This window comes from Diachasmimorpha longicaudata, chromosome 14 (assembly GCF_034640455.1).
Source record: "Diachasmimorpha longicaudata isolate KC_UGA_2023 chromosome 14, iyDiaLong2, whole genome shotgun sequence".
Taxonomy (NCBI): domain Eukaryota; kingdom Metazoa; phylum Arthropoda; class Insecta; order Hymenoptera; family Braconidae; genus Diachasmimorpha; species Diachasmimorpha longicaudata.
Window position 1 is genome coordinate 5,523,271 of NC_087238.1, and position 27,586 is coordinate 5,550,856.

A 27,586-nucleotide genomic window follows, 5' to 3' on the forward strand; every position below is an offset into this window, starting at 1 on the left:
CTATCATCAATCGATCGAAGTATCGAAAAACTCATTAGAAGACGAGAATGAGTATTTTCTCTTTTAATTTGTTGTGTTGATTTTGTTATCGCGCCGTCCACAGTATTGTCAATGATAAATAGCTTATCACGTGTTAATTGCACGTGGCAGGTAGACACCAGCGAGTGGAATTTATTTCCGGCATTGGTTGCTGCCTCCGCGTCTACTCGTTGCGGGACACTAATTTATGTTTGAGAAGGGGGAGAGTTCGCTGGAGTATTTTCCCCCCGCTGGTTAGGGCATACTCACCAACGTATGCCAACGTGAAACCATCGGCGGACATACGCTCGCGTTACCTGTCAACGAGGATTGCCTGCACCGAGATGGGAGAATTCAATGTTCACTCTAGGCATTCCCTGGTTGTTCCCACATCTTTCGTCAGGTTTTTTTTTTTTTCATTCGTGAAAAACATAAACAACAAAACCTGAGGAGGGTTATTTTCCTCAATTTTTTAAAAATGAGTTGCAAATTTCCTTAGTTAGAAAAACGTGATAGAGTCGAGCGGAAATTTTGTTCCGCATTTCAAGGAGGGAATAAAAAAGCCGAAGGGCGCCAAAGCGTTAACTGATAACGAGCAAAATCGTTATTTTATCGAGTTCCACATCGATAAGACTCTGTCTTATCATTTAAAGTCCTTAATCCCTACTATAAATTACATTTCCTTGATGTCCGACCGAGAAAAACGTCTCCGGACACAACAATAACTTGAATCGTTAAATTAGAATCGGATTTGCATTGTAAAAGTGACAAAAATGCAGAAAAACTGATTCATTAACTAAAATTTACTTCAATTATCACACAGGTGAGGAAATACTGTAGAAAACATTATTTATCATCCGAAAATTGTGGAATTCGAGAGTCAGAAATAACTGGAGAAAAATCATTAATTAATTCCATGCAAATGAAGTCACTGAGTTAATTAACCGAGGGCTGTACCGGGAATAATGTAAAAGGCCAAGTGTTGGACCACCATGGTAACTTCATAAAGCTCTCAGTACGCGTAATATGCATACACACATATTTATGCAGCTCCGGTTTTCCGGATTCAATTATAGCCGAGGTGAAGATTAGTCACAGACACACTGGAGTGGACGCTGAGGAGAGCAGAGTGACGAAGAACAGGTGTTCTGTATAAATTCTTTCATCAAACTTTTCTTTCAATATACTTAAATATTTTGGATAAAATAAATGAATTCAGTGGCAATAAATGAAATAAATATTTTGGAGGCCAGTCAACGAGACTAGCTCCTCGATTATCTCCTTCCCCACCCCCTCTGTTATTCCAAAAATACACGTGACCTCCAAATTGAAATGATATTAAATAAAAAAAAAATGAAACCGGAGACGTCTGTTTTATGAAGAGTCCATCCAACCACGAATGGACACTTGACAATTCCTCTTTGACACGAAATGGAATTTTAAAAAAAACTGTCACTAAAGAGGAATATGAGAAAGAGATAGGATCAAAGGAACCCCTTGTGTTTTAAAATGTCTAGGGAGTGAGAAATATCCAACTGACTTGTGGAAGTCAAAATTATTGTCCCCCAATTCCATTTATTCGAGTGCTCCAGACCTTTAGAAGTGATTTTTTTAGAAGAGAACAATTCCCTATCATATGAAGTTAATGGACAATTAATTATTGTTGACTGTTTAATAGTAAAAAAATAAAAATCGAAAGAAGCATGATGTATCGATCCTTAAATAATGAGATCCAACAATTATGAGGAATGGATTCTCCAGGTTTTTGCATTATTAGTCTATTAAACCACAGCCCACGCAGTATCCAACCTCCAGGTTGAACTAGTCAGCGATAGATAATACAAGGCAATTACGCCCTCAGGTGAAAATTGCCATTAACCGTATGTACAACGTACGCATGGATTAGAGATCAATAAAATCACTCCGCCGACACTATTCGATAGGAGGAATACCTTAATATCGTTACGAATGTACCACCTGGTACATTATTATCGTTATAGTCACGTTTCATTGACTCGTAGTTTACGTCGTATCGTTATTTCTCGGGTAAACGACGACTTTAACGCTTGCATCAGGGTATCCAATCTGAAGGGCTCAGGAATTAGGGAGACGATAAATAAAAGGATTAGAGGAAAATCGACATATAAAATGGGATCAGATTTTTTAAATTTGCGGAATAACGAACTATTCTCCAGTGGATTGAGAAGATAATATTGAGGCACTTCTTGCGGAGGATTTAATTAGATATAAAGTAGTTGATAAATTCTTAAACTGATCTCTCATTTTCCAGTCGAAGTTGAGAAAAATTATCAGGAAGTACTATCAACCATGAAAACCACCATTTCTGAGACATTCTGGTACCTGAGAACGACTGGGCGGTCTTATTAATTCAATAGATCAACTATTAAAATTGCTGATTGTTGCTATTGCGCAAGGGATGGAAATTGATTCCCTGGATTTAATATTGAATTTCTTCCAGTCATGTTAGAGGGAGCCCTGATCCGGAGATTGGAGACAGGATTAGAATCTTAAGTGGGAATGACACATTGATTCATTGGAATTTTAACAAAATCATTTGTCAGTGATTTTGATATCATGTCTACGACTTGAGTCAATGGAAATTAAACATTTTCATTGACTCGAGACTCGGAATTATGCAGTGAAAAAAATTGCTGAGAGAGTAGTTCTCATTCAAATCTCAGAAACACTATGACAATTTAATAGTTGGAGTTTAAGCGAGTGACCCAGAGCTTGAATGATAAATATCGCACCCACCAGAGCCAGGTGAACATTATAATCTCCATAAATCCATACCGGTTCCTAAAAGACCCCACGAGGTTGGGCGGAGATGACACAGTCAAGTGTCTCCACGTAAATACCAACGTTCATGGCTTCTCCCTGTCCCTGTACCATTCTGTCCCTTGGCTGATAATTTTCTGGGAACATGAGTGTTTACACGTAACATCATTATCGCTGTAACCGAGGGAGATTAGGGCCCTTCCACGGTTAAAGGAGTCCCCGTGTTTCCTTTATCCGTGATACACCTGTTCCCTGAATTTTCAAACGACTTGTTGATCTCTGCAGTTCCCTTTTATGGAGAATTCACATTTTTTATTAACAGTTAAATCATCGTGGGGGAGGATAAATGAGCAAATGAAATTAGAAATCGGTAAGACAGAATCGACAGTAACAAATTCGTGCGGGACCGATTGGAAACAAGTTCGTGGACTAATTATGCACAATCGTGATCGGTTACACGATGTTAAGTTGAAATGGAATTTGAAGTTTATGGTAATAACCCGATTGAATAAAATATATTATCCCATTCAGCGTAGCTATTGGGTGGTGTTATTTATCGGTAAAATAGGTGAATAAAATGGAGTTATTTTGATGTAAGTGGAACTATCGATCTTCCAATTTTATCGGCATTTTTTGACCATCTCCGACTACTCATTGCGGTGTGATGAATATATGAATTTGGTGGGCTATTATGGATAGCATTCGACACTCCAATTTTTCATGCCTCCGAGGGCCACGAGATTCTATATGATAATCTCAATTTTAGAAGGTCAATTATATGTTTAAAAAATAAATGTTGAACCTATTACAAGTCCTCCTTTTTCGTATTTATATGTTTATATATTATTTATTTATTTACCGCACCTTTTAGCGTTCTACTATTGACACGAGGAGTTGTGACTCGACTAATGATTTTTATTCCACTTAAAAAGATGTATTCGATTTTCCAATTGCCGATAATGAAAATAAACGTCAGATAAAAATGAAATCAAAATCAGTGGCACTGTTGTCAACATAAATCATTGATTGAAAAATACATAATTTAATTAAAGTTTTATAGAATAGAATATTGGAAATGAATTTTTTTTTGTTGAAGCAGAAAAAGCGAAGTAATTACGTGAAAATAAAAATTTTCAAACCAGTAAATAACGCGATAATTATTCATTCCTTTTAAAAGCTAAATGGATAACTGACAATTTATCGATGAAGATGTACATATTGATAGCATGACAGAAATCAGTATTTAAGCCTCGGCAAAACGAGAGTCGCATGTGAAATGGCTCAATACTGGGTGTGCAAGAACGGAAAAGAAGGGTAATGCCGATGGCGGTAGGGAACTGAGACCACCCAGGAGGTGATTGCCACGGTGAAGATCCATCTCTTCGTGTGGCAAACTCCCCTACCCCCCAACCCCCATTTCACGTCGTACATTCCTAGATCGCAAACCGGCAGCCAAACAACCGGAAACTAATAGCTCTGCATCGTCTCCGAGACGAGTTTCATCCTGATAAAGCGGTTAAAGACTTTCGTGATTTTACGGAGTTATGGGACTTTTTTTCATGAACTGCTTTGATTACGCCGGCGTAATACTGTTGACAGGTTCACATGCAAATTATTTTGTCAATGAACTTTTTTTTTAGTTGAAAATATCAATAGAATTAAAATGGCGACGAGGCGTTGTCAAGTCTCGTCGCCATTTTACGATAACCCAGCGTCAGTCCCAGGATTTTTCATTTTCCAAAGAATTGATAGAGCCCTTAAACAAACGGCTGATTTTTTTATTTAATTCGATGGGATATTAATCCTAAAAGAAAATTGAAAATGAAAATATTTTCAATATTTTTGCAACTCTCTGGGCCCGGGCATCACGTGACCCAAGCCATGTAGGAGAGTGGGGGTGCATGACATCGGGTAGGGGAAGTTGCAGACGGATGGGCCATTATGATCATACCCCCACCCGCTTTCCGCAAAACTATTCCCCTGTGATTTACCCCTGAAGATATCATGATTACATAAGAAATAATTTAAAGATAAACAATTAAAGTAAATTAACCGGGGACTCGGAATCACGTGATCTCGTGAGCTTAGCAATGGGGCTGATGACGTCACTGAACGAAAGGCCCGAATCCTGGCACGCCACTGGCGAGTCCCTCCCTCCCTCCCCCTGTCTCTCACCCTTCCCAACAAAAACTTCTAGTTGAAGAGATAATTTTCCTGGTATCATAAAATCAATAGCTATGAGAATACAATCATATCGTTTTTATCATTGACTTAGCAGTCGTCGAGATTTGCATAAGGCCCATTTTTCCTGTTTTTTCATGTTTTCAGTGTGAAAAAATTGAACGCTAGTTAACAGAGTATTCAAATATCTTGTATTTATGATTCACAGCATTGGTATTAGTGTACCTAGCATTGCTATCCACTTGTTTTCCCCAAAGTCCACAGAGGACACCCACAGAAGGCACCATCCCTACAAAACACCTTACTTGCAGCCCTGTAATGACCAATAAGCGTTTGTGCAAACCAGGTATAAGTGCGCTCACTGGTTCAACTAGGCCCCCCCCCCCCACTACTACCGCCACTGTATGGACGACCGATTTAAGGGACGAAAGTCCCAAATTGGGCAAAATCCATCATTCAAGTATTGACACCCGGTAATATCGGTCTTGCTTGACATCCGTGTACTAGAGCTTTCGTACTTTTCATTAATTATCGTAATTACACGATTTTTGATAATTCAACATGGCGATTACCGCTGAATCTTCCAGACCCAGTGCCAGTGACATGGAGGTACGTAGAATTTGTAATTTAATCAGCAGTCATGATTATTGTCTTGTTAAGAAAAATTTTCCCAATTACCGCGTTGTCCTAATTATGTGTCTTTATTATCATTGCAGATGTTGGCGTTGTTTGATGACAATGTGGATATTTTTGCTAACATTCAGCTGCATCCTTTGCCAGCGATGCCTCCAGCAGAAGAGATACTCTCTATGGACAATACCATCACTGACATCAGCAATGACGCTATCTTTGAAAGCATCTTCCAGAATTGTGTCAACAGGATGGCCATTGTGCAGGTGTCATCACCCCCAAACTCATCTCCACCACCGGCTCCTGCTCAAGTTGCCACAGCACCTGAACCGATGCAGATCGACGCTGGAACTTTTCTAGCTCCAGCACGGCCAGTGGAGAATCCGGAGGTGGAAACGGAGACCTTCTGGAAAAAACCTGAGAAATTCGAGTGCAGCTACTGCAGAAAATTCTTGAGCAAAGCTGCATGGCATCATCATCAGGTGTGCCACATCAGGGCTAGTTTGAAATGCAAAATGTGTAACCACACCACCAGAACTTTGAGCGCTTTTAGAAGACACAATGAGTACTATCACGGCGCCACGAGAAAACGTTTTGTCTTCTTCGATAGTTACTAGATGGAGCTTGCTTTCTGGACAATTCACTGTGATGGATTGAATTGTTAAATATTTATGTGATTTTTATATGCATTCTCTGTAAATATCGATCTTCAATTCGAGTACTATAGAAGATACCGTACTTGAAGAGTTATGCCATTTCTTACTTTTATTTTTTTTAAGTAAAAACTTAACGGAAGAACTGACTATTTTAAAATAATTTTTAAACTACTATAAAACGCCAAATTTTGTAGCTTATGTACCAAATATTGACAAAGTCTATTTACTAATACATAGTGAATATTGCAAATTGTATCAAAATTATCTGATATTCTATTTTTTACTATTTAAATTTGTACGCAGACTGCAAAACTATTTTAATTGTTTTTACATTTTTTATGCATTCGTACAAATTTAATGAATAAAGCATTATGCCATGAAATTTATAATGTCAATTGTTTTCATTCCATTTCCCATAAGTTAACAGGTCTTCATGTATCTAGGACTTGACGCTGTCCTTAATTTTGATGATAAGAAAATAAAACATGTACCGGGTATCGGCTGCCAGTTTAAAGTGGATTTGTTTAAACGTCTCCAAATATTTTGGGGAAAATATTCTGTTTAGTCTCCAGGCAGAGCACTGATGGGGTCTTGGCTGGCTAGGCAGATTAGCAAGGCGAAGGGAGGCAATAAACTCGGTCCGGCGTCGTTGCCTGGCACCTTCTAATAACTACCTGACTCATTGCTCTGTCGCCACAAATCGGTTAAATGACGAAATTTTCGGGAGAAGTCTTCCTCGATTATTCTACGCGAACGAATATTTCAATTTACATATATTTTAATAATAATATTTGGCCCAAATTTTTCATCATTTAAAGAAAAGGGCGCACACCTGATGCCGTAGCGATTTATGCGTATGTCTTGTGATCATAACGTATTTATTTATTCACTAAAAAGTTCACTTATATAAGAATTTATCTATTATTGTATCGTCGAGAGTTCCACCCGATAATTCCAGAAATAATATTTCAAAAAAGTTTACATTTAAAAATTCTTGTTATAACCCTCTACTTCATCTTGTGGGACCCCCACTCTTCATGGCTTTATGATTGGGGATGTGCCTTATCGCACCTGTTCTATAACGCACCAACACTTGGGCACTAACACCCCGCCCCCTCTTCTGAAAGTGATACTATATTTAAGCAGGTACAGAAACGATTGCAAAATTATGATTTTTCAAACCCTTTTCTCTTTGATTCTATCCCATGAAAATAAAATATCCGCGAAGGGTTGACGATATCATAAGAAGAGTTATCAATTTTGATATTTTCAATTTATATAAAAAATAATATCTTTTCTGTTCTGTTGTAATATTTTTTCACAAAATCATAAAAACTAGAAATTATCGTCCACTAGAATGTCGCCATAAAGTATTAGTAAAAATTTTCATTTCCTTCCTTGAAATTGCAAAAATTCATGCAATGTGTGTCTATGGGTCATTAATGACCAGCTACTTTACCCACCCCCTGCTGATAGCGTAATGGTGGGGGGCGCAAAGAGGGGGTAAGTGTAGCAGGTATTGGAGGGATTAAAGGTACATTAAGATCATTCCTCGATGATGATTGGCTACGGGATCGTGTCTGCAGAATGCTTTAAATTTATGCTCCCCAAAATATTTGGACATTTCCCTGTCAGTGCTTGACATAGTCACAACTCCAATTGTCAGTCTTATCTGAACATTTGAAGAACTAGCCAGAATTTTTGTCAACGACAAATATGTCGAGTCGTCTGGAAATAGCTACGAAACAGGTGAATATCTCATCCTTAATATTTAAAAAAATTTATAATATTAATTTTTTAATTTAGAATAATTCAATTTTTACATTTTTTCTAACAGGCGAACGAGGAGAGGAAACGGAAACTGACGGACGCGGCACAGGAGGAACGTTTGGCGATCAGATATTTTTTAAAGAGGACCAAGAAGATGCCTGAGTCCTATGCCCCGTCTGACAAAGTTGACGGATATGAAAGTCTGTATCAACCTCCTAGGCAACGTAACGTGGAAAAGGTCAAAAAGAATCTGGACATTTCTGCCTACAAATTACGGAGGACCGAGACTTTTGCTTATCTCAACCTAGCTCCAGTATCCAAGGTTCCCCCAAAATCCGCGAGTGATACGAGAAAGAAGGAAAAATCCGAGGATGACAAGAATTTTTTGGAGCCCAAAATCATCGAGTGCAGCTACTGCGTGAAAATATTCTTCAACAAAATTGCGTACCGGAGGCATGCCCTCAAACACGTTAAGTATTATCGTTGTGGCAAATGTAACCGACATTTTCGCAATTGGATGACACATAAACGACATGAAATCGAGTGTGTAAAACACTGGAAAATTTAGACTGGAAAATTTAGTGTATATTTGTATATTTTGTAATAATAGCTTTCATTTATCCCGTAAAAATATGTCCCAGTATTTGTAACATATGACTATATGTTTCTTAAAATTATTTCAACTGTATATGGATTATTAAATAATGTATTAATATGATGTTTTACACCAATGTGACGATGCTTTGATTTTTCGTGAATACTATAGAAATAAAATTTAATGTTTCCAATGCAGTTATGTAATAAATAAAAAACCTTTTGTTTCCTAAAAAATAATCAGATGTTTTTCCTTCGAAATCATTTCCCCTAAGGATATGCTGGAGATAGAAAATTGATAATGATGAATAACGAATTCGCTTGGGCATGAGATTTACATATCGAGGTGGAATCTACAGGAATCACTAGGGGTTGACAAACGTATATGTAACCAGACATGTACACGGTTGACGGGGTCATTTGTCTGCTGTCGAAGATGCAAAATGGATAATTTATTCGTTTCTTTCGAGTCATGTTTCAAATATTCTCCCGGTGATGGTGATTTTAAAAACACAATGGGACAATCGGTTCTCTTATTCAATAGTTCATTGAAGTCGGTCCGCCAATAAAAAATAATCATTTTGTTTTTATTATAAAACATTGCGGGGAAAACGACTATTTTTAAATATTCCATGGACACAAGTTTTTCAATTCTCCTTAACCGAATATTTTTTTGATGCAAATTACTTTCTTCATTACCACGGGGAATGTTTAGTCTCCAAGTATACTATTATCGAAAAGCTGAGCACCATATTTAGTGCGAAAGCCCACCTGGCATGAGGGGGCATTCAATGAAAAACAGGTAGAAAATCGCACGTTGACCCGTATTTCAGCATCATTGAGGAGCATTCGACCGTCAGGGATAGTAACATACTTTGCAATATTTATGACGGGAGACTATTGGAGTGGAGAGAGTTAGGATTTGTCGCGACACTCAGTGAATATTGGGAGATAATCAAAAATAATCCCTCAGTTTACCACCTGCTGAAACAAGTAGATATTCATAATCCTTCTTATAGATGAGAGGGAAATTCGGGAAACCCCCCAGCCACTCATAATCCCCCCCCCCCCCCAGCCAACATTAATTCTCTTGAAAAGATAAGGATTAACCCGAAAAAAATTGTCTGGTCTCGCAACTCCTATTCTCGATAAGATAACATAATATTTTCCCCATTGAATTATTTTTTGTTTATTTTCTCTTTTCGTTAAATCCACCGAGTTTTTTTTATTAATTTTTAAAAATCGAAATAGGGGTACGGAATAAATAGATCAATAATTTGTACTTGAATTAGTGTGGCTAGTCGGGACACCGCAGAATATCCCGAAGAGATGTTTAGCAATTTCGCATTTAAGACCGAATCACCATCTCGTCAGCTACTTGATATACACCTCTAGCCCCGAGGAGCCCTGGAAAACCTGAACCCACAGGATCTTAGGTATCAAAGCCATGAGAGACCTGGCATTCATACCTTGTGGTTTGTGTATTAGATGACTAATGTAACCAGTTGTTTTATCACGCTGGAATTATTCACCTAAAGTAAGAGCATTTATCATCGCGCTTATCTGTCCGTTAACGTTGGAAAATATTTTACTAAAAATATAAAATTCGACGGTTCCATAAACATTTCCACTGGTCACCTCAATTAATTTATTGACGAATCAATCAGTTCAGTAATTACTGGTAATACCAATTAAGTCATGCCATATCAATGATTCTTCGAAGTACATTGAAGCACTGATGTTGAGAGAATGAGATATTGTAATTTCATGATTTATAAATAAGTGAGGAAATTGTATTCATCTATTGCTAGGCCAACCTCAACGGAAGTATATACCGAGGTTCTTGATTTATGAACGAAGCTGTAGACCCGGATTTATGTTTAAAATACCTTACACTACTTCATCTATTCTCAAAGGTGTACTTGACCGAACCCAATTTGTCCTGTTTCTGCAGTCACCATTTTTCAAAGCTGAATAGTAAGGACACTCATCGTGTAGCATTATAAGTTATTTATCACCCCTCCAAAATGAGAATTTCAATATTTATTAACCCTAGTTGGGTCAATTGTATGACAAGGTACAAAATCCCTGAAAATCCGGTCACGAGAAACCCACCAGAAGGTGAGTTCCTCCATGACTGCGCGTGGCAGGATTGAGACGCTCAGAATAAAATACTAAAAATTATTTTACGATTTTTTAATCGTTAAAACGTTTTAACCAAAATTGAAATGAAGCTGAAACATCAGTAAATTCATCAACCGCGTGAGAGTTGATGATTTTTTTTCCAGTACATTAGGGATGAATAAAAAAAAGTCACTGGTACGGCTGTTGCGAGAGTCTGATTAGCAATTAGTTAGACCTTGGGGTTTGAGACTCCATTAGCGACGTTATCTCTAGTATATATCGCCCCAAGGAGAGCCATCAGAGTGAATACCCTGTACACATTCAATGCTATTGAAAATATCCTATAATTTTCATTGGCAAAATAAATAAAACCGAGCGATAGACCAAGTAAATTCAAGTTTCTTGAGATTTCACTGTTTTACGAAGAATTTGCATAATAATTTGTGGTGAAGAAAAAGTTAATCGATTTTGTAATGAAAATTTTCATTCACTTCCCGTCATGTGGATAAATTTTCAGTGTGATTATTGGTTTAGGATGATGGTGTTGGAAAGTTAATTGAAATGTCTCAATTATGTTTTATGTTTAGTTGAAATAACTGAAAGAAGTTATATTAAGGTGAATATTTAATTACTTCTGAGAATCGCGAAGGGAATTTTTTATGTCTATCTTATGCATAATTCGAGACAACTATTTATAAGATGTTTAATTTTCACCCCAATTTCTATTCATAATTAATCGTATAATGCACTCATTATCGTGTGTAGAATGAGGACCGTTGAGCTTAAATGCTCTCGTTTTGTGATCATAATGACTGTAATGATTTTGCGAATTCAATCGTAAACGCAGTTCTATTTGACTTCACTTCTCATCTAACTCTCATGTGTATAATTGATACGAGTCTCTGGCGAACAAGTGGCAGTGCATACACTGGGTGCTTGATCGAGATAACAGAGATATATGAAGCTGCCGGGGGGAGGATCGAGCGTCGCGCGTGCAATCACAATCGCACCGTATCCCCATCACGGTTGTGAATATAATCCCCAGGACATGTTAGAGAAAAATTATACGAAAGTCACTGCATTTGTCGGGAAAAGACCGTAATTTTTGTCTTTTATTATTTAAATATTGAAGTTCATTTGGGAATTTTGTGAATTATTTTCTCTTCGCAGAGAAAAAAATGATTCCACATGGAAAGGATTTTTAGGTAAAAATTAATTCACCAGGAGGCGAAACGGGGGAGGAGGTTGATTGTCATTAACATAAGTTCCGTATATCACCCTCTAGAGGTCTAATTTTTATCCAAAATTTTCGGGCCGGAATTCCCCGGGAAAATCATTAGTTTTTAATGTGGCTGATCGTTCGATTGATTTTCCATTGAAAATTCTACATCACCAGACGAGGGAAAAGGGATTAACGTCTTCCCCTGCATACCGATATGCAATGCTTCCTCAAGAATGGACACAATGAGCCAAGTGGTTGAGATACCATCGGCGCACGTGTCCAATGTACAGATTGCGTCAATGGCCGACAATCAATTATTCTATCAAGTATCCCGATGGTATTTCCAGCTGAATTTCGACCCAATCAAAATAATGAAAATAATAAATAAAAATTTCACGATATTTTGAATCGGTTCTCTCAGATTTTTTTATCAACTTCAGACCTCCTCTTCAGGAATCGAGTTCTGTCTGCGTTGGGACATTTTCTCCATCCTCAATTCTCCAAAATCACGTGCAAATGCCACGTGACCTGTGGAATTGAAGAAGTGGGTGGACATTTACTCAAGTGCAATAAATACCCCACGATATTCTCCCTCGATGCCAATTTCCCTCGATTAATTTCCAAGAATCAGTGGGAAAGCTGTGTCAATCGACATCCTGAAGATTATAATCTACGATTCAACTGGAAAATAGCCTTATTACAGCAATTGATTTTCTTGTTATTCTACTTGGCCAGTGGATTCTTGAAATTAATGTTAACATTCTCCCTATTTTTTACCCAACTTAGATTTCTTCACCCTTTTCGCGCTTATCGCTATCTTTATCGAGCATGAGTTGTCTCGCAGGTTGAAAATTATCGGGGAAAATTTACATCTGATCGGCGATATTGGTTTGCAATAATCTTAGAGAGTTATTCCAATATTTATCTTTAATGGGGGAAGAGTGGAATGAGGCAGTGAACACGTACCAATAATTTATACTACGGAATTATTTATGTTATGGTGAATCTAAATTGGTTATAATGAGTGATTTTTGTAATATTACCACGAGTTTCGTTACTAAAATCACTTATTATCAATATAAGTAGCACAAGAATCGATAACGAAAACAGTTTCAATGAAAAAAATGAGAGAACAATGCGGACAAAAAAAGTAAAATCAATTCTGAAAAATCAGAATCCTCTAAACACGAGGGATGTCAATGCAGCGGAGTCTCTCGAGTGCGATCAAATTGTCCGTACGTTGGACTTTCACAAGACTACATTCCGTCGATCCGTCGAGTTTTTGTATCGCCCCGGCAAGACTACCAAAACCAAATCCCCTGATCGACTGCACCAGAAGGAGAGAAACACTGGTATTTATCAATCCCCACGATCAAAAACTTCATCATTGTCATGTCTCTCATTCTCGCAATGAATTTCACCGTGAAAAATAAATAATTTTTTCAATTTCGAATACGACAATTGAATGAGATAAAATGAAACTGGCCATTTTTCTACGAGTTTTTCATTCATTTCGCATTGATTCATGAAAGACTTGAACTCGGTTCATGAATGGAACTTCGAGGAGTTGGAGAAACCTGATACCTATATATTTTCCTGGGGGATCTTTACCAGGATCTGAAGTCGTCCTACAACCAGGTGTTGATTCGACGGTAATAAAACGGGTGACTCCATTCGATTCCATTCCACTTCCCCTTAAAACTCAATTTAATCGATAAAAAAGAAGATTGAGGAGTCATTAAAGTACGCAATGCTTGATGTCATTGGTGTGTGGGAAGAAGAGAACTTCCCTGGGGACAATGGAAGTGTTGAGGGTGTTGATGAGACAGGAATACGATAACTGAGAACACCCGGTACAGACTCGGCCCACGCGTTTACGGCAGGGAAACATCGACAGTCAGGTGGGCACAGTACTGCTGCACTCAAGTAGGGGAAGGAAGTTGATTTTGCTATCTGATGGACCGATTGCATCATTAGCGCGTATACTAACTCCACGAGAGCTCTGATATTCTTGTTAATTGGGAAATTGTGGATTGACATAAATATTTTAATATTTAGTGCCTCAAAAATAATCTAAATACTTATTTCATATTGCCAACTCCTGCATCTCATTGTTTATAAAACTTAACTTCACGGCATCCCACCGGATGTAAAATTCTACCTCTATAAATCCGTCATCCCCCAGGGGTATCACCATTGCGCGTAAATTAATGCTTTGAAAATGTCGTGCAACGTTGGCACGCTATGCACACACTTATTTTCTACTACAAACGAATATTATAAACGAGCACTTGAGGTGCGAGCTTGCAGCACGTGTGAAGTTAAATAACAGTTATGAGAAAAGATCAGAGGTTCAACGCCTGCCCCCAGACAGTTAATTATATTTTTAATCATTGAAATTACAATTAAAACTACGAGAGATGTTTGGTTTTTGCAATGGAGAAAAAACCTAAGGGAGTGAGTGCATTGGCATTTTCAATTGCCTCTGGATGACTCACTAATCTACTGTCCACACACGTGGGCCGTTGAGGTGAGAATAAACCTGGTGAAAAGTCCCTGGAGATATGCTCATGGTCACCCACCTCTATAGGAAGTTCATTAACATCTCGAAACGAGCTGAGAGAGCAACAACAATTTTTTGTACTGCGTCTTTGGCTATTTCATTATGATCTGCCCTCACTAAATTAACGGAGTCACTTCCCAAGTGAAAATATTTTTGATATTATATATTTTTACGATTTTTAGTAGTTGACGAAACTGGGAATTTCATAAAACTCCTCAGGTATTATCCGAACGCCTCCCACCCCCCAAAAATGAATAAAAAATCAACGTCTCCTCAGATGAAAAGACTAAAGTAATTCCCCGGCCGTGCAAACGCTCGATATCAACAAGTGTTACGCTAAATTCATTTCTGCGCATTTCGCTGCACACGAGTTATTTATCGGTGTCTTCAAAACTTGTTAATTTTCCGTTTAGACGTGGGTGGGAGTAGTTCTGCGCGCGTAGGCTGGCAGACAGTTTGGCTCGAGGGTTTTTCACCGCAAAATAAGGAATAAAATGAAATTCGAATAAGCTCGAATACCGAGGGGAGAATAAAATACCTATAAAATCAATGAAGAAAATATTGTTGGCACTCACCCTGACAGCCATCGATGGACAATCCATAATGATCTTCTTCACACCTATCACACGTATCTCCGGTAACACTTGGTGCACATATACAGCTACCAGTTATTTGATCACAGGCATTGGTGATAGCACCCACGTCACAGTTGCACTCACGACAGCCAGCAGTTACATTGCCATAGCCCTCGATGCAGGTGGAACAGTCACGACCAGTGAATAGGGGTTTGCAGAGGCACTGGCCACTAACTGAATCACATAATCGTGAGATGCTGCCGTTGGGATTACAATTGCAAGCTGAAAGCAATATTTCATAGATTTATTTTCACAGAAATGAAGATTATTGGATTGTTAAGGCGGGAGCCATCAATTCCCCATTTTATGGACATTAAATTACTGAAATGAAGATATTTGTATCTGAATTCAATATGAAAGGTTTGTCAATAAAGTCATCCAGTTTTTTCAGATAATAAGAAACTTACGCAGGCAACTTTGGTCTAGCGGTTCCCCGTAGTGTGCCTCCTTGCATCTATCACATGCCCAGCCCTCAGTATTACCTCGACATTCCAAGCATCTACCAGTTTCCTGGTCGCAAGTACCACCATTGCAGGGACAGGCCTGGCAAGTGCCCCCGGGCGTCGTGGGATCACCGAAGTATCCGAGATCACAACTTAACAATAAAAATACGATGAGAAATGAGAGTTACTTGATAATTCAAAAACTTTGAACATTCTGCAGCACGAATCAGCATTATTCATTTAGATGCTACGAATATTAATAATTTAACATGATTGAGTTGAAAGGAAATTAACAAAGAGGAGAAAAGTTTCTAGGAAAAGCATTCTTTCAGCTATTTTTTCATTTTTGTTGGGAATAAGAATCATTTTTGGTCGACCATTTTCATTTACCTTTCACAATGATCTCCAGTATATCCCACGGGACACTGGGTGCATACGTAATTCCCAGTGGAATTTTTAGGATCATCCAGCTGACAGCTGGGACTGAATTGGTTGGTAGCTATGGTCAGGGGACATGCACACTGTTTGCAGTCACCTGGGGTTCCCCTAGTAGCATCACCATAATATCCAGAAGCACAACGATCACATTTGGGTCCTGTTGTGTGGTGTTCACAAATCTGAGGATTAAAAAAATCATTCATAATGAAAATGAATTAATCAAAACTGGATTTCCGCGAAAGTAAATCCCCCCTACGCCAATCAAAGATCGGCACTACGAGCAGAGATTATAGGGCAGATTGCCGACGGTTAAAGAATGGCTTCACCCGCAAAATTTAGTAACGCTGAACGTGCCCGTCGGTAAGGCATCACCACGGAGTACGTGGCTAACTGGGCCGGGCCGTTTTTGGCGGCAGGAGACCCAGGAGCCGAGAAAAACGCGAAAAACTGGAAAAATCGACTGTAGAAAATTCCCGGACCCGGAGCTGCCTCGAAGAGCATACCACGTACTCCGTGGTAACGGGTTGGGTGACTAATTATGATAAAAAGAAAAATTCATTTCCCTAAGCTGCTAAAGCACATTTCTTCGTATTCCATTGAGTCACTTCAAGTATTTTGATTTCTGTTTACCGAACGAATGGTAACGACAAGCAAAATCTACCGTCGATAATATAGGGAGCGAAAGTATTTGTTTCAATTAACAAAAGCATTGCTAAGACCATGAATATATCATACTCACTTTACATTCACCCATAATAAGGTCACAGGACCCAGCGTGTCCATTGCAGTCACACTTAATGCACTCGTAATGATCCTGATGATCAGTCCCATTGAAAGTCACCTGAACATATCCCCAGGCGCAATATTCGCAGGAAAGGCCTGCGTATCCCTCGGGGCAGGTGCAATGCTCCACGAATGTTTCCACCCCGTCAGGTGATTTTTCACCGATGGGTAGAACCACAGAGAGTAAACTGAAGAACAATATTTATTAATTACAGGAAAAATCAATTGATAAGTTTAATAAAGGGATTTTGTTTATTCGTTACCTTCCTTCGGCCTGTTCCGAGTGATACTGCGCCCTGATCATGATATACTTTACATCGGCAAGAATCCTGAGCATTTGCCCCCTGGAGACAGGCCTCCCTCCGTACTCAGTTCTCCTAGGTCTCACTTGAATATTTTTCACCTCAGTCTCCACGTGAAACCAGCCTTCCTCCTGCAGTGGTACCGAGATCTCAGCCTCTTGACCACTATATGGCTCTTCACCAAATGCAATTTTCATTCCATTCTTGCCCTAAACATTAGTAAAACCACAGAATGTAAAATGCAAAATGTCTTCAAGAAATATCTTTACAATTCCTTAAAAACGTCTATAATTACAAACTCCAAAATTTACTGGCAAGTGCTGATGAATATTTGAAATGAAAAATTTTCTCAGCTCATTTTCTCTTCTCTTACAACTAGCAATAACGAATTCTTCAGTGACAGCAAGTAAAATGATACTTACCACTAAAATGACGTTTGGCTCGGTGGTTGGTTTACCACTGGTGTCACCACGCATGACAATCCATGTTACAGCATAAGTGAGATTACTCCCGTATGAAGACAGACGATTTCCGGCATAGATCTTGGGTGCTAGCCAAAATGGACTTTCATAGTCAACCTCATAGGATGCAAGTGTCAGCCATCCGTTGTCTGGGTCCAATCCGGGTACAATTGACCTCGACGCATTTACATCTGTTACTAGCCAACCATCCAATGTGGATATCTGTATTGAGGGTAAAGGTGAGAAGAATGAGTTTCACACGGACAAACGCACTCAAGATGTTTTCTTAAGACGTACTAACAGCATCTTCTAGCCACAAGGACGTTCCGAAAAGGGGCGGACTAGTGATTTTGGGGGATAAACCGAACTATGAGTCTGAGAAATGACAAAAATTGATTAATTACGTCCTTCGAAACCGATTCTATTTTCAAATTACATAATCTCGATCTATTTTCCGTAAAGATAACAATGAAATTGTTCGTGTGGGCAAGATAAACACGAAACAATTTTATTTTAATGTAAACGTCACATTTTCATGGCTGGGCGTTGATATTTATAATAATATGGGAAAAGATAGAGGACAAGGCGTCCACCCTCGTTTATCCCGAGTATGCTATTACGTAGAATCGTTCGTGCGACGTAATTACGGGTTATGAGAGGCCTCTCTCAGTCGTTCCAAGATATGAGCACAGTCACCAGTGCACCAACCTTATCCAGTTCATCTTCTAACGGATATCTCCATGTCCCTGAGTTATTGATCTACTCCTTTATCACTCCGAATTGACAAAACTCCCGATAAAAGCCCATTATCCCCACGAATAACCAATTTTCCATCAATAACTTGTCTATCTCACAGTGGTAAATCGAAACGTCAGTTGTAATTGCCCCCTAACGAGAAAAGATACGGATTTGTTGAACTTACGGAGTCGTAGACTAGTCTAGCAGCTCTGCATTCAGTGGTCATGCCGAAGCAGTCACACCTGAGGCATCCGTCGGGGTTGTCTCGCGTCAGGGCGAAGAATCCCGGCTTGCAATCGTCACAGAATTCACCCTCGACATTTACTTTGCATAAACAATCTCCTTCGCAGTCGTGGGACGGGAGAATCCCTCGTCGGTCGCAGGGACAGGGCATGCAGTCAGGAAACTGACGATAACCAGCTGCACATTGGTCACATCTGAAGCCTGAGTAGCCTGGTTTGCATTCACAAGCACCTGCTACCTGAATTTGAGGGAAGAGTTGGAGATTAGCGGACGAGGAGGTGACGAGACACTTTGGTCTCGCATAGACTTTGTAAAAATTATGAAGACACAAAAATGTAAAAAATAAAAAAATTAAAATTATAGATAACCCGAGAGTAATTATAATCATTCAATGTCATTACCTTTCCAGGATATGTTTCATCAGGTGTACAAAATCCAGTGCTCCCGTTCATATTGCAATGATCGCAGAGTATACAGGGCGACGGATCGTCTGTCGGTATTCCGTTAGGCCTATAATAGCCCACTTGACACTTATCACAATTTATTCCCGTTGTGTGATCCTGCAACAGCCATGAATCAGCAATCGATGTTGTAATTTACAATATAAAAATCCATCTAAACGATTGATTTACCGTGCAATTTATGCATACACCACCGCCACGATACTTTCCCCGGATGTCCAGGGACATACGTCTCTCCGCTATCTCCGGATCGTAACGGCAGGAGTTAGCATGACCATTGCAGTTGCATTTTTCACAGTGAAAACCCTTGCCCGATGTCCCTGGCTTCCAGGGCACTTGATTGAACATTGGACAACACTTGTCGCATCTCTCACCGCATGTGTGACGCTCACACTCGCATTCTTGATGCTACAAGATTATTAATATTCCATTTCTATCGTATGTTTTCATTTTTCATTCGATTAAGATTACTAAACTATTCGTTTGTAACTGTCTATGTCGTATTAAACTTGGAGACGTTTCTAACTGACAAATTACTAAAAGAATTATGGCTTCGTTACACTGAATCGCTCGTTAATTTACTACTCAAACTCATGAAGATTATGAATAACATTTCGATCAATCTTCAAAAGAGAAAGGCTGATAAATGACAAATGTTGTACGAGTTCTCATTGCCTCAGTGTCTCATTTCCGGCGGATGTCGACGATTCTATTGGATTGACGTCTGGAGGACTCAAAAATTATGTTGATTAGTAAAATAGAATTGTGTATGTCTAGTCATCTGCAAGAGTCTCCAATGAGTGTTCTCCACATCTCCAGTAATTGCCAACTAGCAGTGAATTTTTCCGGTATTTTATGATGGAATAAAACTCTCCGCAAACACATAATCCCGGAAAATAATTACTTCGTCATGAGTAATGTTCCAAAATCTCAAATGCACGTTAACCGAACAATTACGGAAGTACATCACAATGGGGTGAACACGTGGTGATGCACCGGGTGGATAGAGATAAGTCTTTTCGCCCTATACTAGTCGTTTATAGGTGGCAATAAAATTATGCACCACCGAGAATGGGTTGTCCTTCCTTTTGTACCTCTTGGTACACGCTCACTCGTGCACATTATGCATAATGTATACATTATGAGAGGGAGTATTCTGCTACATATTGCGTAGTGTAATGCCTCTAGCGGTGATTCGTTATTTTTGCAAAATTATCGTGAATAAAAGACAGGAAAATTTATACTGAGAAGCAATAGTTGAATATTTTGACTAACTTGTTTTTGTTGAGAAACAAATTGTCTTTAAAAAAAATTACTGATTAAAATAACTCCCTCCGATTCACAAGTTGGCGAGAATAATAATTCCATTGAAATAAAATCCGTCGGTGGGTCTTTTGATCTGCCTTTATCACCAAAAATATTTCACCGTTTGAACATTAAACTTAAGATCGTGACCGACAGTCGAGCGAGAAATTTCGCAAGTGTGCATCACGACGGTACACACAAGGCGAAAGATAACTCCTGCACTTGGGACCAACTATGGCAATGACCATATACGTGAGCACGTGTGCACACGTTGAAACACTGAGAATACGAGTCCTCTTAAAGTTATGGAGAAAGTATTTTATGGCTTTGGACAATGATAATTAATGGGAGTCTAAAGTTTATAAAGATTCCGAGGAATACATGAAGAAAATTGAATGCATGATTTTTTAAATATGATTTCCGAAAAAAAAAATGTACGACGTTTCTCCCTAAATCATCTTGTTCACGCGATAAACGCAAAAATGATAAAAAAAATGTTCGAGTCCAATGATTTATTGATTTTCTCGGATTCCTAATTAACTCAATGATCATTCATTGCCAGCGATCATTAATAATCGTCAGGAAATAGTGACGCATAAAAATGGGAATTATCAGAGAAAATTGAGAAAGACGCGGGGAATATACCTCCGAGAAAAAGGATTAAGCCATTGGTGACTCGAGCAATCAATCTGTTGTATGATGTAAAGTGGAAAATTTACCCCATGTCGAGCGCTGTAACGGCAGCGAGACGCGTGACCTGAGCACAGACAGCGACCACCAATGCTGATCTCTTTTATTGAGTAGAATGCCCGACGCTTGTCAGCCAATGCACCACCAGCTCTTCTCAATCCCTGCAGACTGAGTCGTACGTATCTGGCTTGAGTGAACTCCAGGAGGGTTTCACTGTGATTCTGAGCACCTGGACGACCATTCACTAATTGTATGTGAATCTGAAGCAAAAAAACAACGGAAATTAATTAATAATTTGTCCATTATAATCAGGACGAAAGTGAGGACAATGTTTTCTTGGCTCAAACGTCTCAAAATATAAATTCCAGTCATTGTTGGTGGAAGATGTACCACAAAAAAATTTATTCCCTGTTTTTCACATCCCTTTTTGTCCTGATTGAGGGTAAATCGCATATCGAGTCGAATATACCTAGAATTTCTCGAAATGATAACACAAAAAAGGCGTTAATTGCGGGTCATTGCACAGGGTAAGGACACGATGATGATAAACGTAAAAGGGACAGAGTATTCAACGAGAGTGGAGGCCAAAATGGCAAAAAACAGTGAGATCCCTACATTCCGGCCATGTACGGCTGTAACTGCCGACCCTTGTAAGGGATCTCACGTACCACGCGCACCCGATCCCAGACCAGAATGGAGAGAGGAAGAATCGCCAGTTTTACTCTCGACTCCGACATTGAAGGAAGAAATATTTAAACTGCCATGCAGTTGTTTCAAAAAATTCCCCCTCAATCTTTTTTCTCCCCCATCATCCCGAATGTTAACGTTATTTTTTTAACAGAGGGACCAGAGATTATGATTCAGTTTATCTAACGGTTCATTGAGCTGAAGAAGGTGATGAGGATTTTGAGAAAACTGATATTTCTCGTTGGATGAGAATGAGAACAACCGGAAGTATTTTCATTCACTGAATCCACAATCTTGAGACTGGGAGAGCGATAACAACCGGCGCTAAAATCACGCTCGATAATCATCCAATCATGTAATTACACGCGTACCTCGTAAACCGGATGATAATTAATGATTGGGTTTGTTGGGATATGCAGCATGTCGACGAGTAGCGGCTTGTTCGAGTCAATGACGTTTTGACGGTGAAATTGTGAAAACATTCTATTAAATTTTATTATTATTAGTATTATAAATTCATTTGATGAAAGTTGAATTATGAAATATCGAGATAATTATCGTTTTTACTCATTTTTGAGGGACCGCATTCAAAAAGAAAACGTGTTTCTAGTTTTTTTATTCGAAAAAACTCATGTTCATTCAGTAGTGAAGCCGTACAACCGGATAAGACACGTAGTGAAATTTTTGTAATAAACATTTGATGTAGAACTCGATTAGCTCAACAAAAAATTGCAATCAGTCAAGGAATTTTGATAGAGGCACCACCCGCTCAAGTGGGAATTAAAAATATTATTTACCTCGCCATTTTCCATGGGCGTTTGACGTGAATACATGCTGGTACATATGACCTCATCATCGGCGATGTAAATGGGCTTAGTGACAGGCGGAACAGAGTACCTGGACCAGCACTCCTCGTCGCTGGGTGCATGATATTGCCACGGACGAAATTCTTCACCGTCGACTGACCTCTCCAGGACCCATGCAGCAGGTCGTGGTGAATTTGCTGCCTTCACAATCACGTTCTCAATTTGGTAAATCTGAAAATAACATTTTAGGTATTTATTCTGGACATTTACACTGAAAATATCCTCAGAAAAAAAAATAGGATTCATAAAATATTGTTGATAAAATGCAATATGTTATTTCGTCATCAAAGAGTCGGCCACATGAGCCAATTTTTTAAAAGCAAAATTGTCACCAAATTAATTTGATAATTTTGAAAAATAAAAAATTGGAGTCGACGGCCAATTCCTTAAATGGCGATGAGCGGAGCACGTTCGCACGTATCTTTGGCCCGTGATCTGTCTTTATGACCGAAAGTGGGCGTCGTTTTCGCATGTGCACGAGACACCCAAGGATGAAACAACGCAATGGGAATTGAAGTGGTGGGAGAGGGGGAGGACGAGGTGGAGAAGAAGAATAAAAAAAATCATTTGGACAGAAGTAAGATTGGCTCGTTAATTCTTGGTTGTCGATTCGTCCGTTACTTCGTCGATTCGCATCAAAGATAATAGCAGTAAAATGATCGTTTTGAGAGCACTATAGGGGCTCATCTCCAATTGGTTTTGTAAATTTTTAGAGATAAAAATCGACTATACACTCGATTTATTTATTCTCCTTCCTCTCCAAATTCATCTCGTGTATTTTTTTCAAGTACATCATATTTCATGGTACGTCATGGGAAGAAATTTTTCGACTTCTTTTAGGTTTGGAGAGATAATGGGGAGTGGTAATTCATATTTTTCCACCCACGGGCAAAACGCCCGATGAATTATTTTGGGAAATAATTTGAATTGAAGTTCTATGATGGGGAATAAAAAAATTTGGGGAATTACTCTCGGAGTGATTTTTAACGTAATCGAGAGATTAGACTAATCCGTGAGTAAAAGCTCATGTCACTGGATTATGAAGGTAATGTACGTTATGAATGGACTTGAGTGAGAGTCCTCGAGGGTTTGTGATTGTCGGCAGCTCTATTGCTAGTTTTGGCGCCACAGGTGGTTCGAGAGAGGGTTGACCTCACTCCAGGGTTATCCCGCACCATCTAACCTCCCCACGAATTAATTACTCAGGCAGGAAATGTCCAGGATGTCCGAGGGAAGTTGCAAAACCATTAATCCTGTCACTCGATTTTTTTTTTCTATTTTTCTAGGGATTCACCCCTAGATTGATCACCCTATGAGGAAGTCTGTCTTCTCTCCGGAATTGCCATCAATTTGCTGATTGGAAAATTGTGAAAAACATTGATCTCGCCAACGGGGAAAAGTGATTATGTCAGGAAAAACCTGTGCTCCAAGGACACGTAGTCATAAAATATTAAAGATGTTGGGAACAAATCGAGATAAATAGTTACATAAAAATACGTGAGGCGAGAAAGAAGAGAAAAATACAAAACAAAAAGGGAAAAACGACTCCACTTAAATATTTATGTGTGCACACGTGTGCCCACTGTGAGGGCAGGTCGTGTGTGCTAAACTAACTCGCGGAAGTTTTGAATTTCGTAAAAAAAAAATGACAAAAAAATCAAACGATGGAACAGCTCAGGGAAAAGGGAGTGTATGTGACAAGGGGCAGAGTACTTTCACTGGGTTTTGACGAGGGAATGAACGGAGTGACTGGTAAAGTCGAAAGTATATGACCGTGGCCTTGACTGAGGTGCTCCCACTGACCCCACAGTCGATAGAGGATTTATAATGATCCTGATCTCGACACTGATATCACTATCAATCCCAATACATCGATATCTTCATTACAATTTTTATCAAGTGCATCGAACGTTCGATTTGGTCATTCGCCGGTTTCACTATCAAAAAAATTATCATAATCAGCGGAGAAAAAAAATTGTTCTACCAAAATGTGAATCCCCAGGTTTTTTTTCACCATCTTCCGATGTCGTGGATCCCACGATCGACGTTACGGCGACTGTTAGTCGCCTGTATCGAAGTACTCTCAGGTGAATGCAATGCTTGTATACCATGTTAGGGATGCTCGCACCCGAGCATTAGCATCGAATGACAGAAATGGCTTTATAGCCGAAGAGCGAGATGAAGCAAATCGATAATCGAGCCTTGGAAAACTTGGTGATCGGTTTAACTGAATTTCCCCCCTTCCCCTTCCCCCCACCTCCCCCTCATCCCCCTGACCATCATCGCGATTCACAAGACTCATCAGTAAGTTTCTCACGAGCGTTGTGCAAACAAAAAGTCGAGTGGAGACGGAGTGAGAAAGGAAAATTAATGGAGTACTGAAAAACAATTTTTCATTGGAGACTTGAATGCGTGATAAGAGTGGAAATTGTTATCCCACCATCTCTGCTGATGCTCAAACCCCATCTGAACTCAAGATGACATCGTCCTACGCACATTGTTCCCTCGACTCACGTTTATTCTCGCGAATTTCCGTGTCACCGGTGAATTCAATGCGAAATAATATTTTTTTTTACGGTACTTCATGATTTTTAGTATAAATCATGACTTCATGTGGAAGTAAATTTTTATCTGTCATTCTTGACAGCTACTGCTCATTTTTGTTGAAATTCATGTTTCGGTAATGCCCATTGCTTTTTAATTAAAAAACAAAAAAAACCTGAGATCGTCATAAATTGTTAGTGATAAATTCAGTTGCACTCTCGACTAAACTCCAGTTAGATTAAAAAATCAAAGAAAATCCAGTGATTTATTAACCTTCATGTGGATGAATGTAATTAACCCTGAGTCTGGTTAACCGTAATTGAAGGGAGAATTAATTGCCACCACGTAAACGACCTATGACTAACGAGTTTCGGTGGGCGATGAAGCTCATTTGCGAAAGAAGTCACGTGCCGAGAATTCTGTATTTTCTCTTCATGTGCACTCGCCCCTTAGCACTATTTATTTTTAAACGCAGTAGCACTCTGTGGGACGAACAATTGAATAAATATATCACTACACTCCTTCGTATCACCGAATTAAAAAAAAATTGCAATTTATTTTTCAATCGTCTCCATTACCACAACTTCACAAACTGCCACAGAACTCAAAGGAAAAAAAAAAACAATTCAGAACCTCGTATTTCCACAAGTATTATGGTTGCCCTTAGTTAAAAAGTACTTCTTGCAAGTGCTTGAGAGACTCGTATAGTTGAGCGTGTACAAGCCATAAAGGGCTGCCCTGAGACGGCACCGTGAGACTCTTAGCGAAGTGGAGCAACCGGCTTGCACGTTGCTCAAGGGAGGAGAACTTCGGCGTCTCCTTCGCATTTTAAAAATACTTTTTTCAAACCTTTATTTAACATTCCTTTTTTTTTTTCAACTAACTCAACGAAGCCAGCACTTCCAAGCCATCCTCCCCCTTCCTCCCATTTTTATTCTTATCGTCACGACTCCTGCGTTTCCAGGAAACTCAAGTGACTTATTCGACGGTTCATATTGAGAAAATCGTATTGAGGGAGTAATCGCTGGATCAAAAAATATCCCCTACATTTCAAATAAAAATTAAACATTCCCCCAGATGATGGATTCAAAGAATAACTTTTGTATTTAATTTTTTACGGCCACAACGAGATGAAAAAAAAAAATTCACCTGTGACACTGATTTCCTAACGAGGGTGAGATGAATCCCCTCATTTCGCCCACACACATAATGTCACAACTAAACGTTGGAGAAGTCCTTCGTAACACGAACACACGAGTTACCTGTGTTTACCAGGCGTTTAAAAATCCCTGACCACTCTCAGCGTGCGTTCCCCCTGTCTGTTTAACAGGATTCACCATGAGGTTTCGCATCTACCCGTTCCTCTTTGTATCATTCCGTGGATGCACCCACGCCATCCAATTCCAAACCCCTCGGTATTATTGCGAGGCTAAATGTAACCCAGTACGAATTACGCAGACAAGACTCTTTCGTTATAACCCTCGCAGCATGAGCTCTATCTGGATGCTTTTATATTGACTATTAACCGCCCACCTCTGTTATTTAATTTTTTACGATAACATTTTCGCAGATATTGTTTTTACTTTGACAGACAAACTAGAAAATTTTAATTTTACAATGTGTGTGTAGTGATACCGTGGCTTTGACACGAAAATATTAAAACGTCACAGAAAAAAATTTTCGATCAAAATTTCCGGAAAAAAAATCTCTAGATTTTATGCCATTAAAACAAACAAAAAAAATTGCAATTCTCACGACACATGCGTTGGCGAGACAATTCGTCACACGTCCTCGTAAATTTAACTCCGAAACAGTTTAGACGAATTCACACAAGCACCGCAATCAGCGTGACGATTTTTATTATTTCCATTTATTTTGCGTCTATCCTCAGATGAGACTCGGACAAACGACTTTTGGATGTTTGCCGACGTGTGGAGGAGTCTAAGAGTAAATTCACACCGGAAATAGTGTATACAGTGGATAATCGATGTGCTGAGACCACCCATGACATTCTCCCCCCCCCCTCTCCCCCTTTCCACTAAAGAACTTAATTATTTGCAGACAAAATTGTCTTTTTTTGGGCAACACGCGAGGAAAAGAGAACGAGACATTTTCAGCTGGAAATTCTAATCTAATAAATCACTGGAAAAAAAGGAGGACACAATTTCTCATTCTATTTGTTCGATGTTTCGCGCTACTTTCAAGTGGCACTCTCCTGATATCCTGGCTTGATAAAGCCGGAAAGTTGGGCCTGGCAGGTATTAATTGCAAGGTGGAATTAAATGTAATGCGAGACGACGTAATCCGATTATCTCCCGCGGCACCTCAACTCCGATAAATTAACCGACGAAAAATTTCAAAATATCACAGATCAAAAGAGGATTTGTTCTTAATTCACAACTGAACAATTATTCTCACTCAATGAAGATGATT

General features: G+C 39.1%; 3 protein-coding genes across 4 annotated transcripts in view; 2 read left to right on the forward strand and 1 right to left on the reverse strand.

The window, feature by feature from the left end:
• Positions 1 to 27,586, reverse strand: part of Wb (wing blister) — a 62,963-nt gene that overhangs the window by 19,576 nt on the left and 15,801 nt on the right. Inside the window, exons 4-14 of one of the 2 annotated variants that reach the window (XM_064134047.1) lie at positions 22,541 to 22,780; positions 21,086 to 21,316; positions 19,233 to 19,469; positions 19,002 to 19,160; positions 18,542 to 18,838; positions 17,581 to 17,841; positions 17,120 to 17,367; positions 16,813 to 17,044; positions 16,026 to 16,252; positions 15,600 to 15,787; positions 15,133 to 15,414 (exon numbers count right to left, since the gene is read on the reverse strand). In XM_064134047.1, coding sequence (XP_063990117.1) covers positions 15,133 to 15,414; positions 15,600 to 15,787; positions 16,026 to 16,252; positions 16,813 to 17,044; positions 17,120 to 17,367; positions 17,581 to 17,841; positions 18,542 to 18,838; positions 19,002 to 19,160; positions 19,233 to 19,469; positions 21,086 to 21,316; positions 22,541 to 22,780 — 2,602 coding nt within the window. The remainder of the gene's footprint in view (positions 1 to 15,132; positions 15,415 to 15,599; positions 15,788 to 16,025; positions 16,253 to 16,812; positions 17,045 to 17,119; positions 17,368 to 17,580; positions 17,842 to 18,541; positions 18,839 to 19,001; positions 19,161 to 19,232; positions 19,470 to 21,085; positions 21,317 to 22,540; positions 22,781 to 27,586) is intronic. The other variant, XM_064134048.1, reaches the window with a different exon arrangement.
• Positions 5,468 to 6,657, forward strand: LOC135169254 (uncharacterized). The gene is made up of 2 exons (XM_064134076.1): positions 5,468 to 5,607; positions 5,715 to 6,657. The coding sequence occupies exons 1-2, from the start codon at positions 5,560 to 5,562 to the stop codon at positions 6,243 to 6,245; spliced, it is 579 nt and encodes a 192-aa protein (XP_063990146.1). The 5' UTR covers positions 5,468 to 5,559; the 3' UTR covers positions 6,246 to 6,657.
• LOC135169255 (uncharacterized) lies at positions 7,624 to 8,697 on the forward strand. Its single transcript, XM_064134077.1, has 2 exons — positions 7,624 to 8,033; positions 8,122 to 8,697. The coding sequence occupies exons 1-2, from the start codon at positions 8,001 to 8,003 to the stop codon at positions 8,620 to 8,622; spliced, it is 534 nt and encodes a 177-aa protein (XP_063990147.1). The 5' UTR covers positions 7,624 to 8,000; the 3' UTR covers positions 8,623 to 8,697.